At 36.7% G+C, this 12592-nt stretch overlaps 1 protein-coding gene across 1 annotated transcript; it reads right to left on the reverse strand.

Moving 5' to 3' along the window:
• Positions 1 to 3439: 3439 nt before the first annotated feature.
• On the reverse strand, positions 3440 to 8762 carry LOC133734882 (ADP-ribosylation factor GTPase-activating protein AGD5). The gene is made up of 11 exons (XM_062162513.1): positions 8481 to 8762; positions 7643 to 7701; positions 7397 to 7487; positions 7080 to 7134; positions 6900 to 6990; positions 6558 to 6792; positions 5559 to 5772; positions 5255 to 5427; positions 4684 to 5031; positions 4525 to 4583; positions 3440 to 3842 (listed from the first exon to the last, which is right to left on the reverse strand). The coding sequence occupies exons 1-11, from the start codon at positions 8529 to 8531 to the stop codon at positions 3674 to 3676; spliced, it is 1545 nt and encodes a 514-aa protein (XP_062018497.1). The 5' UTR covers positions 8532 to 8762; the 3' UTR covers positions 3440 to 3673.
• Positions 8763 to 12592: the final 3830 nt, after the last annotated feature.

The raw sequence follows: 12592 nt of genomic DNA on the forward strand, positions 1-12592 counted from the left end.
GGGTTGGCCATCTCATGTGCCTGTCAGTTGTCTACAGTCCAAAACCCAGAAAACTAATGTTCAACAAATATAATTGAGCACTTCTTCAAACCCACGCTAGCTACCACGAATCATTTACTTCTTGATTAATCTTATACCCAGTCACCCAGATGCAATCTCAGAGATCTACGTATTAATCTAGTCGTTGAAAATAACCAGTAGGTGCAATGATTTAGCAGAAGTGTCTTATCGTATCAAATTTCTCAATGATTTGGTGGATTAATAACCGAGTTCAATCATGTGTTAAAGACTTAAACATTTGCCGCCAAACCAATCATCACCAAGCTTAATTACACTTGTTTTATTGTTTTTAGTTGCTCCTACTCCTAGTAATGTTGTTTGGTCAAATATATAAGCATGCATGCTTATATGCTTATACGGAAGTATGTACGTCCAAAGAAATGCCGGAAAAGTCCCATCGGTTGTTGAGGGCCAAGATATTATTGCACATCTAAAGTCGTAAGATGTGTTTGTTTTGCAAACTTCAGTTCACTCGTTGAAAATATGAACCAGCTATAGCCAGCTAGCAGGACGATGAGAAATACAAGACAGAATACACCAAGAAATTAACCTATTCATTTTCTTATTTCAATGTGCCCAGAAAATGCCTGGATAGGTTTTCTTTGGACAATACTCTGTCTAATGGAGTTTGGCTTCTGTCCATAGCGTCTAAACTCTTAAGTATCTCTATACATCTCCTACAGCAAGGTTTCAAATTTTGGTTTCGGTACTTTAAATTTAAGAAAATTTCGTAGAAAATTTCGATTTCGGTGAAAATTTCAGTTAAAAATAAAGAAATCACATTAATTGCATTTATAAAATGATATTTTAATTTGAATGACATAGACTAAACTAACCTATAATAAACCTATCTACAATGTAGCCTCTCTAAATTATACATTTATAATAGAATTGTGATATTTAATATGGAGGGAGTAATTAACTAGTACTGTAGTAGGTTGCTAAACTAGTGTTTTTATCTATATGTAATTATAATTGTGTTGTATATTAATGTGAATGTGATTTACCTTTTTTTTTTTTATGGCTGAAAGCCTGAAACCGAGTGGGAGGCTTGGTCATCATGCTTTTTTCACCAATAATTAGAAAAATATAACCAGGGGGACGTAATACCAAAACCCCGTGAATAAAAATAAACAAGTACAACAAAAACAATATAAAGTATTAATAATAAGAGCTACTACGATGTGATTCGATCTATATGGTTGAACTGCTTCCATTTAGTATCATACAATACTGCTCTCAAGTACATGAATTTTGGTAGCAGATAAAAGCAAAAAGGTTTTTTGTTGTATTCAACTTGATTAGAAAAAAAAAATTAAAATTTCATATTTTCTCTATGAAAATAAGAGTAAAAAACTTCGTTGTCGGTGGCATACAAATTTCACATAAATTTTGGAGAAATTTCAGTGTGATTTTTTAATTATATTTTGTGTGTGTAGATATTTCAGAATTAAGAATTTTGCGGAAATGTACGGAAAATTTCAAAAAATTTCGGGAAACTTCTGACGGAAATGATATAGCATATGAATTTCGTTTCGATACTTCCAAATTACGGAAATTTCGATGGAAAGTTCAGTAGTTTCAGAAAAATTTGAAACCTTGCCCTACAGCGTAACGTTAGAATTGCAACCGCTGATTCTAAATTATTAGATACCACTATAAGGAATAAAAAAATAAAATAAAAACATTTAGTCATTCAAATATGACGGACACCTTCTTTATGAATCATTGAAGTTTTAAACTTTTGATCTCACCTAGCATTATTGCAACTCATTCGGCATAAAATCTACCACATCAGAATGTTATATTAAATAATGATTTAGAAACTTAACAATTCTAATAATGAAATTACACTAAATTTTGGACGCGCGAGAATGTCTAAACTAATTTTTTTTTTTTTTTTTATCAAGAAGAAACTTCATTAATAATGAACTGGATACAATGAGTTTTGGCATAATCTCATACACAGAAATGGCCACTGGAACTCCAAAATGACTGACTAATGAAGCCAAAAAGGCTCCGACTCAACTACAGACTTAACTTGCACTACAATTAAAAGGCAAAGACAAGATGCGCAGGCGCAGTGAATCCTTGATACACAACTTTGTCAACACTAATTTGGATAAAAATATTATTCGATTATGTTCTTTTCAAAACAGTAGTGGTCAGGGTTCGGATCAGGAGTAGGAGTATGTCCATTTATGGAATATACTCATGTATGCTTAATGGGGTTAAGGACTTGAGAATAACCTACATTGTGTAGGAATCATGTCTTTTGTGAATGGTCCTGCAATGAGTTAAGAGAGTGCTCGGTCGACGTTCTACAACTTGTCCCATTCTTCTGATTAAGCCCCCGCCGGCCGCCCGACACATCCGGGACCTTGCATCACCATCACCCATTATATCAAACAAGAACAAAAGCAAGTATGGAGCTTTTTTCTTTTCCTTTTTTTGGTCTGAAGCAAGTATGGAGGTAGCTAGCATGATATTCGATCATCTTCATCTGGAGCTATGAGCGTGCATGCTTCCAAAGCTCCGGTCAATACGTGGTGCTTTGTGATTGGTTCCCAATGACCAAGTAGGCTACTATGTTTGACTGTTTGTTAGTACGTCACTGAGTGTGGACGTCAAGGAATCAATGATAAAGATTTTGGACTGTAGATTGTATCACGCTATCTTCTTCATCTATATTCTCATGCCACTACCAGTCTACCACCGTCTAATTGTCCAGTGAGTGACACATGTTCGTCACCAATTAATCGCACGGTATTGACCCGAAAAAGAAGTCCAAGATTTTTTTTTTTTTTTTTTTTTTATCAAAAACAAAATTGTCCAAGATTTGATACCTAAACTTTGTTTGGAAATTTCAAGAATTACCTAAGAAAACTTGACTCAATTGGTTGCACGTAAGCTATTGTGTCCGTTAGTCAGACACTCGGATCACTACAGAAGAGAAGCCACACCCAGACCACTATGATCATTTAAACTATGGTGTCCGTCAGTCTAAATATAACCTAATACCTGCTTTCATTTTTCCTTCACTTCTTATATTTAAATGATTTATTATGGAATTCTTTAGATAAGACCAGTCAATTCAACTAGATCAAAAGAAAGCCACAGTGAGCAATTTCTATTCATGTATCTGCAGCTATAAAGAGAGGATGAAGACAATCAATGGGATTGAGACTGAGGTTGGCAGCAACATAAGAGAAGCCATATTCTGCTTAGAGCTTCAAACAAGTAAAAGACTTTGAACAATTGTAAATCTCTCTACACGCAGACCATCTTACATTATGTAGAGATGATCATGAATAGGTCATTATTCCTGATTTCTTTTCTTTCAGGTCCAAAGAACACAGTTGAGTGGAAACAATTTAAATGTGATCAATCTAAAACCATCTTATTTCTCAAATAGTTCTAACCATACAAATGAAGTAATCACCAATAGATGAAAAGCCAAAAAGTGGTACTGCCTCTACAAATAGATTACAAACCCCAGTACAGGTGGAAAAAAGGGGAAAGAAAGTAATATTTTCCTGTGATTCAACTGTTCTTTTCATTTTTTTTTTTAATGGTATAACAGAGACATCGGATCATCACCCATCATGGGTCCTTACTGTTTTGCGAACATCCCTTGTGTTAATGAAGAGAAATCATAATCTTTTCCCTTTTGTATTGGGGTAGAAGAAGCTGCAGCCGATGTTGGAGCCGGTGACTGAGTTTTGTTCACTCCAGCATTTGTAAGGCCATTAGCTGGGCTAACTTGGGGCATAGAATAAAAGCTGTAAAAGAGAAGCAATGTCATGTTATGAAAATAGAAGATTCAAGCACAGATAAGTTTATTAAAATTTGTTCATGTGTTTAGTATCCAAAATCCAAATAGGGTGTCAAAAACTGTGAATACACTCCAGAACCAGTTACGAGATGTACTAAACTGCTAAAGAACGACAACGACACAACTAGATGCAGCATTACCATGAAATGATGGATACTTTTAGAGAAGTAAAAATGCACCCATTTCTAGGTACTTGGGGTTTTATATCCCTCGCTTTCCAGTATAAGCTTGTGGGCATAATAATTGAAGCCATTATATTCAAGGATAATGCTTCCAAAAACAAAAAAACACCCAGGACATACCAGACAAAGGAAGTACCAGTCCCAGATTTATAACTGAAATTGAAAAGAAAAATCTGGGGAAATTCCCCAAAAGTTTGAGCTCTAGCAAAAACAAGAAAACAAAACTGAAGTATTCATATTGTGCTCAATTTCCAAATTTGAACAGTTGAGAGTACATGCACAACAAGGACAAATCACAAATATTACAATAAAATGGTCCGAAGCTCAATTTCCTGGGGATTATTTACATTGACTTTTACTAATTTCAGTCTGTACGAAAGAATGCCTCAATAACAGATTCTACCCATGTGGCAGCTAAAGTCAGATAAGCAGAGATATATGACATACCTAGACGTTGGATATGGAACAGAACTTCCTGTTGGATTTGCCGGTCCCGCTGTCCTTGCCTGATTCAGAAGGATAAATAACAAATGAGAAACTCAGTAGATGCAGATAGATGAACTAACATCACATGATTAAGTAAGCATGTCCATCTGTGGACCCTACCTGTCCATCTATAGGCATCATCATTCCAGGAATTTGGTAGCCAATGTTTGGCCAACTTTGGGAGGGTAAACTGCTTCCATTTGACACGGGCTGTTGAGCAACGCCAGGGAACTTTTGGTCCATGCCAGCAGATTTAGCTGCAGCCATGAGAAAAGACTGCTGCTGAGCCAGCATTGCAAGTTGCTGTTGGGAAGGTAAATTGCTTCCATTCAAAACAGGTTGTTGTGTAGTGCCCGGAAACTTTTGGTCCCCACCAGCAGATTTAGCTGCAGCCATGAAAAGAGACTGCTGCTGAGCCAACATTGTGAGTTGCTGTTGATGCATAGCGAATGGTGACACCATATTGGACTGCAGACATTCAAACCATCATATAAGATAACGGATATGTCCGTACCATTTTGAAACATTCACTAGACTAAGTTAGAAGGCTTGATGATAGTAAGATAAAACAAACTTCAACAATGGAGCAAAGTAATTTTTCCAACTAGCAGGGAAAAAAAAAAGTTGTATTGTTTACTGATAACATACTTTTTTAACAGATTGTAATTGTACATAACAAGGCATCACATACCTTCTCAAAAAGACTCATAATATCATTTTTAACATCTTTCTTGGGTTTCTCTGCAACAGGTGTTAATGACAGTGAATCTGCAAATAAATCCTCGATTCCTGATGCAGACTTGCTACTGCCTTCTGCTGCATTTGGTGGACTGGTTTTCTCAATTTTTGATGCTTCGTTAGCCGCTGCAGATTAAACATAACCACATCTCTCAAACCCATATACTGACGAGAAGTCTGAACTCTGAACCAAACAGCCAAAATGAACAAGTAAAGGATAGCTAGTTCCGGTGATAGGGAAGAGAGTAAGGACATACACTGGAAACCTGCCCAATCATTATCGTCAGCTGGTGCTGCATCTGAGCTATTCTCACTGGGACTTTCTACTGAGAGCATGCCGAAAAGGTCAGTAGCATAATCAACTTTTGGAGGCGCAGCAGAAGCCACTTCAGCAGCTGGCTTTGTTGCTTCAGCCTGTGGAACTGCTGGTTCTGTTTTCTGAACATTTTGTGGTTTTGGGACCTGTACAACCTGTTGATATATAGATAGAGGATGGATCAAAATTTCTGAACATCAAACTACTATTTCCAAAAATGGGGTAACAAAGCAAGCTATAAAAATAGCGCATCCCCTCTCCTCTGCAGAACAGAGTGATAGCAGAAGAAACAGGCTTCATATGAAATGTATTCTAATCATCATATGGAATGTATCCAGTTTATCCTCATATGAAAGACCTCTATTTTAATCACCACTACAAAGTCCTACCCATCGACATTTAGAACATGTTTACTCTGCATAACTGAAAGCCATAGACATTTCAGTACTGGTATGAGACTACTCATAGATTTTTGTCCATGCGACCATCTTATGGCAATGCATTATTACCCAGCATAACACATATTCTAGTACACTGTTGCTACAGTCCTCGAACAAAAGTTGGTCCACACAAGTACTACAAGGGGACTAGCAAGCACATTTAACATGGTTTTTGGAGGAAGATAATTTCTGATTTTCCATAATAAAAAATAAAAAAAGAAGGTAACATAGCAATGCATCCTCTTAAAGGAATTTGCCTTTGGGCTGTTTATTCTTTCCTTTGTTTCTTCTCAATTATTATTAATTCCTTATTTCCTAGAAAATCTAGTTGATATAATGAACTAATAATCTTTAAATCCTACATTTATATCAGTAGTTAATAGAGTCTGATAACCAGAACCACAGGTAATAGAGTTATGAGAAATCCATCGGGCACAATCACATGAAAAAGAATGTAAACAGACATGTGGGAATTGGCAGAGAAACACAATATGACATACATGATCAGGCCCTTTAGGAGGAACAGGAAGACTGATTCTTCCGGCAGGAACACTGTCTCTTCTACTAGCTGTTTGTATGTTCTTCCTTTCCTCAAATTTCTTTTCAGAATTTGCGATATACCCATGCCCACTGCTTTCAACAGGTCTCTGCCAATGTGTGGAAGCATTTTCCTCACGTCCTCTAGAAGGTGATTTTGGTTTTCCATCTTTAGCGACCCATCTCTTATCTTCATACCTGAAGCGAATATCCAATCATTACAAAAGCAGTTTTGATACTTTAGCTAAATATGCATAACAGAGGAAATGGATGCTAGTTGTCTTAGGGATACCGCCGGGACGCACTTTGCACGAATAAAATTTTCAATACCAACTCTGTCATAGTTTGGAGGTAGTTCTGCTTCCCAGTAACTATTTGCCTTTTCATTTCCCATTGCTGTACGAAATCAGAAAAATGATTTCAATCCTAAAGAAAATATTCATCAGCCGGTAGAACTAGGGGCTTAGTCTAGCAGACAAGCTTACATTGAATAAATGCCACCTGCTCTGGTAGCCATGTGTCCAAGGTAGCAGACCTCACCTGCAGCAAAACCCAAGTATCAGATGAGCCATTGGGTAGGGAATAACTAAATTAAAAGTCAAAAAAGAGAGAGAAAGAACTGTATACGACAGATAAGAACATATGGGCGAAGACTCGGCAGCCACATGTTATCAATGAATGTGATCATGATGCTATATGAGCAAGGGGAGGTTGGTAAAATAAAATTGCTTGGTGATATGCTTCAATATTGTTGGGGGCAGGGGGGAGGTAACAAACATCGCATGAAAAATGAAAAACTCACCTTGGATATGTGTACCCCGAGACTTCTGTGGATCCCAGAACACTGCATGCATACAAAGATACCTAAGTTCACACTGGCCCATCTTGGACCCCTGCAAAGCAATTAAATCACTCAAAATCAGAACAGGCTACAACTGCTAAGGTTTTCTTTTAGAAGCATTGCTCTTAAGTCAAATTCATTCTTATGCTTCAGTGTTCAATATATAACAATGTAGATCATCTCTTTAGAATTCTTCCAACTACATACTTGGCTTTGCAGTCAGCACATTCCCTATTCTCTGGCAATTTAAGAAGTCCTTCCAGTATCTGCAAAAGTTGAAAAACAAGAAAAATATAAAATAAAATAAAAACAGAACCACCAAATAATCAGAGGGATTCAAGAACCTTGAACTTGAAGGCCAGAAAGATTATAGTTTATATTCCTTTTCAATTGACTAAAATTTAGGATCACAATCACAATGTTCCGAACCACCTTAAATGGAAAACAAGGAACGCCGTTAAGGCCATTAGATTGTTTACAGTTCAAGGACACAGAGCATAAAATGATCTTAAAACCACATGGTAATCAGAATCGGCGACAGATTCCTTGAAAGGGTCCTTCAAGACTAAATCCTCTAAGTTAACGAAAACATTAACAAAGTTTCACCTAACTGATAACACCAAATGGATGCCAACTAAACAACCGCATACTCTCACAATAGTTCTTAACCATGGCTTAAACAAACAACATTCCATCTATATTATCAAGCATCCATTCCCTTAATTCAGCTGACAACAGAAACAAACCAATTCAGCATTCAAATTATTGCCAATTAACACTTAATCCATATGAATCAGATAAACCAATGAGTGCCGAGACCTACAGATCGAATCTCACCAAATCCATATGCGAAAAATTATATTTGATTTTCAGAAATCCGAATCAAAATCATACAAACAAAGCAACAGAAGGAGCAGAAATCCAACGCCACAATCAAAGATCAACGATCCGGCGGAAATCGTAAGAGAATCGGACGCAATTTGAAAATTTTGAAGCTACAGAAGTTAAAAGAGTTTTAAAGAATTTAGAGGGAGAAAAAGTGGACCTTTCTGTGCTTGGCGTTGAGCTCCTTGGTGACGTTGGCCTTCTCGTTCATGGTGACCGAACAACGAAATTGGCAGAGAGGAGGAGGAAGAAGAAGAAGAAGAGAAGGCAGCTGCAATGACGAAAGGTCAAAATAGTCTTTTCGGGGGCTATACCTCTCTCTCTTCCTGAATCGTTGTCTCTCTCTCTCTGTCTCTGATTATAATACGACCACCCAAAGAAACGAAGGAGAGAGATCGCAGCAGAGTCTCTCTTGACTTTATTTTTGTTTTTGTTTTTTGTTTTTTTTTGGACAAATTTATTTTTGCTCTTCTATTATCTCAGTTTTCTTTTCTTTTTTTGCATTTGTATTTTGTCTCTCTCTCTTGTTTGTAATATTGTGCAACGTGTCTCTCAAGTAATTTTATTTTTTGGGTACAGTACTCAAGTAATTATTTGGTTCGAGGTATATATTTTCTTTTTCCTCTAAATAAACCGCATATATACGGTTCAGTCTTTTAGCTATTTTAAGAGATGTTTTGTGAAACATGATAATATATCGGTAAATTGGCTGTTAGTGAGAATTCAACTTAAAAACAAGGACCATTACCCTAAACACAATCCCTCTTAATACCATACAGAACCAAAAAAAGGAAAGGATCCTTACAAACTCATAGTCCATATGAAAGTCAAAGCCTAACTTTATGTTGAGAGAGAGTACGATCCACAAAGTAAAGACCAAATCACTATTAGAAACCTCAACAGCAACCGCGGTAAATTCACTAATATATATATATATATATATATATATATATATATATATATGAGGTAAGATTGCTCGTCATCTCCTGAATTTGAAGTACGGAGAGCAAAATGTGTCAAAACATTGAAACCTTGAAAGGAATCTATGTTAACCGTAATTTTCATTTTTTTTGGCATGATTAACCCTAATTGACATGGACATAAGTTTTTTTTTTTTTTTCGATGACAACATGGACATAAGTTATACAAATTAGGTATCGATAATGAAGTTTGTCTATATCAATGATAACTGAAACAATGTGTGAGAAAGAAGAAGTTAACAAGTCATCCTCCAAGGTAGGAAAATGTGGCTTCAAAGTTATTCTCCCAAATTGATGCAACAAACAATAACACATCAACTTCAAATTTCAAATGTTGTGAGAGAATATCATGGTGGGAATCTATATCCATCCACTTAAGAACAAGTGGGATAGCAATAAAGTTTAGGGTTGGCCATGTGATGATAATCCACATCATGGCTGGATCCCCTTAGTGGGGTTTCCTATGCACAAATATGAAATATCTTATTCCATTCTGTTGAGAAGTCTTATTTATTAATTTGTCTAATTCTATTTTTTCTTAGTGACTTTTTTCTTGTTGGAACCTTTTTGGTAACTCGGCGATCATCTTTGTATGATTGGATGGTGGCATTATTATAACTAATCACCTTTTAAATGAGTTGCCAAGCCGGCCTACAAAAGAAAAATAAACAAATGTAACTTTAACAACTGCAAGTGGCCTAGTTGTTCTTGCCTAGTTGGGTGTACTCCCCAACCTAGGTTCGAATCCCGAAGCTGTCAAAGTGGCGAGGCACTGTGCTGCAATGCACAGTTGGAGCATTTCACATGCGTCGAAGGGGTTTATCTTGGGCCTAGGAAGCCTTTGGGTTCCCCTTGACAAAGTCAAAAAAAAAAAAAACAAATGTAACTTTTATCGTGATGATAAATGTTGTGTTTTAAATGATTACTCACAAGTGCACGAATCGATTATAGTATAGTTAGTGCAAGCACGATGTCGTTCCAACAAGGACTGAAACTCAAATTGATTCTAACTCAAATAACCAATTGAACATAAAAATAAACAAACATTGGGGAAGATTGTGATGATTGAAATTATAACTAAACAGCTAAGAATAGAAACAAAAGAGTTGAGAGAGAAAGGTTTTTTTAGAAGGTTAAAAAATATGAGAGTTGAATGCTAAGACTTTGAATCCACCACCTAGTACTTCTACTCTATTGCTAGCTGACAACCATTGAATTCCCTAGATTTCATGCTAATGATTCCCGTACATAAGCCTTATTGATCCTGTATAGAAGTCAAGTAGCCAAACTATAATTTACTCCACTTAATGATCAGGTTCAAGCAAACATGTTCAACTCCATTAAGCCCAAAAGAACTAGGAAATCATGCAAACAAGAATATCGACTATGATCAAGCACTTGTATTCTTAATTCACAACTTTTTCATCACAAGATTGAATTATCTTTTGGCACCCTAGAAAACATCTACTCTTTGATCAAGCATCATGTTCTCCAACTAAATAACTCATAAACAAAACCTAGGTCTTATTGATCCCGAGCAAAGATTTTGAATAAAAGTTCTATTGAAACGATGATTAAGAGTTTAACATATCAATCTAGAAATTCAATAGCAAACCAACTAAACAAATAGAATAGTCATACTAGGGGCTTCATCTCAGCCCTAGCTTAGGAATTTAGCAAAAAGAAACGATAAAAATAACTAAGAAAAATATAGTGAAGGAGGAATAAAGATGGAGGTGACTCCTCTTGCTCTTGTTGCGTCCCAATCTGCTCTCCAGGCCGCCTCTTCTCTCTAGACGTCCTCTTTTTCTGCCTTGTATGTCTCTTTTTAATTCCTACTTGACTTGGGCTTCTTAGGTCTTCTAATCCAACTTGGAATAGATTTCTTCTCTCTAAAGAAAAACAAAGGTTATTATAGTCAACGCAAGAAATTACTCCAAATATGTCAGACACGTTCAGTCTTGTTCCATTCGAGTGCTAAGAACAACGGACTTGGGCCTCACAAGTCAGATTCCGAAAATATATGCAAAATCCGTCAGAATCTGCCTTCCCGAACTAGGTTCACTTAAATCATCATAACTTCCTCCAGAAGAATGCGAATCCACTTCCGTAAAATTCCTCAGAAAGCTAACATCCGTATCTTTCCAATGGTATATGACTAGCCTGCTAATTCCTTGTGAGAAGGTACAGTTTAATCATCAAAGTTGACGCACAACAGAGACAATTCTAGACGCTCAGGATAGCAAGCACCCTTTCAATCCAGCATTTGACTTTAAGCTCCAAATCCTTTTTTTCTCCAATTTAACCTACAAAACACAAAGACAAAGTAAATGACTCAAAGATGACAAGTTCTAAGCCTAGAATTCTACATTTAAGGGTATAAAAATGTATGAAATTATGAACCTATCAGTAAAATGTAAGCCAGGTTGAAATTTGAAAGTAAAAGAAAATAATGGTTGAGTAGAAAGACACAAGTGATGAGCATTTAATAAATTTTATACAATCTTTTGCGGAATATAAAAACAAGAAAGAATTCAAATGTGATTTTTTATTTTTTTTTAATCAGAATATCTCTAGTTGTTATTCACTCAAACCAGTACGGCACATTACATATTTTTTCACTGTCATCTATAGCCATATAAAAAAAAAAGTGATACATAAGATATCACCACTCATTTAACATTCAATGCTCATTGTGCTCACTAAAAACTAGCAAGCCTATTTAGAGCTAAAAGCATATAGGATGCACAAAAGTGCATAGCTCCAAGGAAATTATTGGGACAAAAAAAAAACTAACTAATTAGCAGCCCGAAGGCACTAAGGACAGCTAAAACCCTAGTGCCAATAGTGGCCCAGCCTCATTCTAGTCTCCACTTCTTGTGCAAAAACGTCGCACGCACACCACAGGTGAACAATGCCACCACAACTTGCCGCGAACCCCCGCTGTCCCACTTTAAGAACCACCATCACCTAGAGGACAAGCGACGAACCTGTAAAAACAGCCAGACCAGAATCCAAACTGGGTAAGGATCCCCTGCATCCAAGCCGCCAAATTGACCCCATTGATGATGCCCTCGCTACCACCACCACCTGGATCCAAACCTAGTTTGCACTGCCCCGGCCACCTGGGTCCAAACCCAGTTCGCGCCTCCCTTGCCTTCCTTGAAAACGGTGCTCACAAAATGCTCTAGCCACATAGAAGCATTAACCAGAACAAAACCAACCACCACTGTTAAACCTCAAGCAAAGCTATCCTAGAAGCCAAAGGACCATAGTTTATCATCACCCGTTC

Source organism: Rosa rugosa, chromosome 2 (assembly GCF_958449725.1).
Source record: "Rosa rugosa chromosome 2, drRosRugo1.1, whole genome shotgun sequence".
Classification (NCBI taxonomy): domain Eukaryota; kingdom Viridiplantae; phylum Streptophyta; class Magnoliopsida; order Rosales; family Rosaceae; genus Rosa; species Rosa rugosa.

Excerpts from the sequence above, each read along its gene's own strand:
- LOC133734882 (XM_062162513.1), bottom strand. The coding sequence starts at position 8,531 with ATGAACGAGAAGGCCAACGTCACCAAGGAGCTCAACGCCAAGCACAGA. Across the intron at positions 6,991-7,079 it reads GCAGGTGGCATTTATTCAAT|CAATGGGAAATGAAAAGGCA; the intron begins GTAAGCTTGTCT and ends GATTTCGTACAG. Across the intron at positions 5,428-5,558 it reads TGATTGGGCAGGTTTCCAGT|CGGCTAACGAAGCATCAAAA; the intron begins GTATGTCCTTAC and ends TTTAATCTGCAG.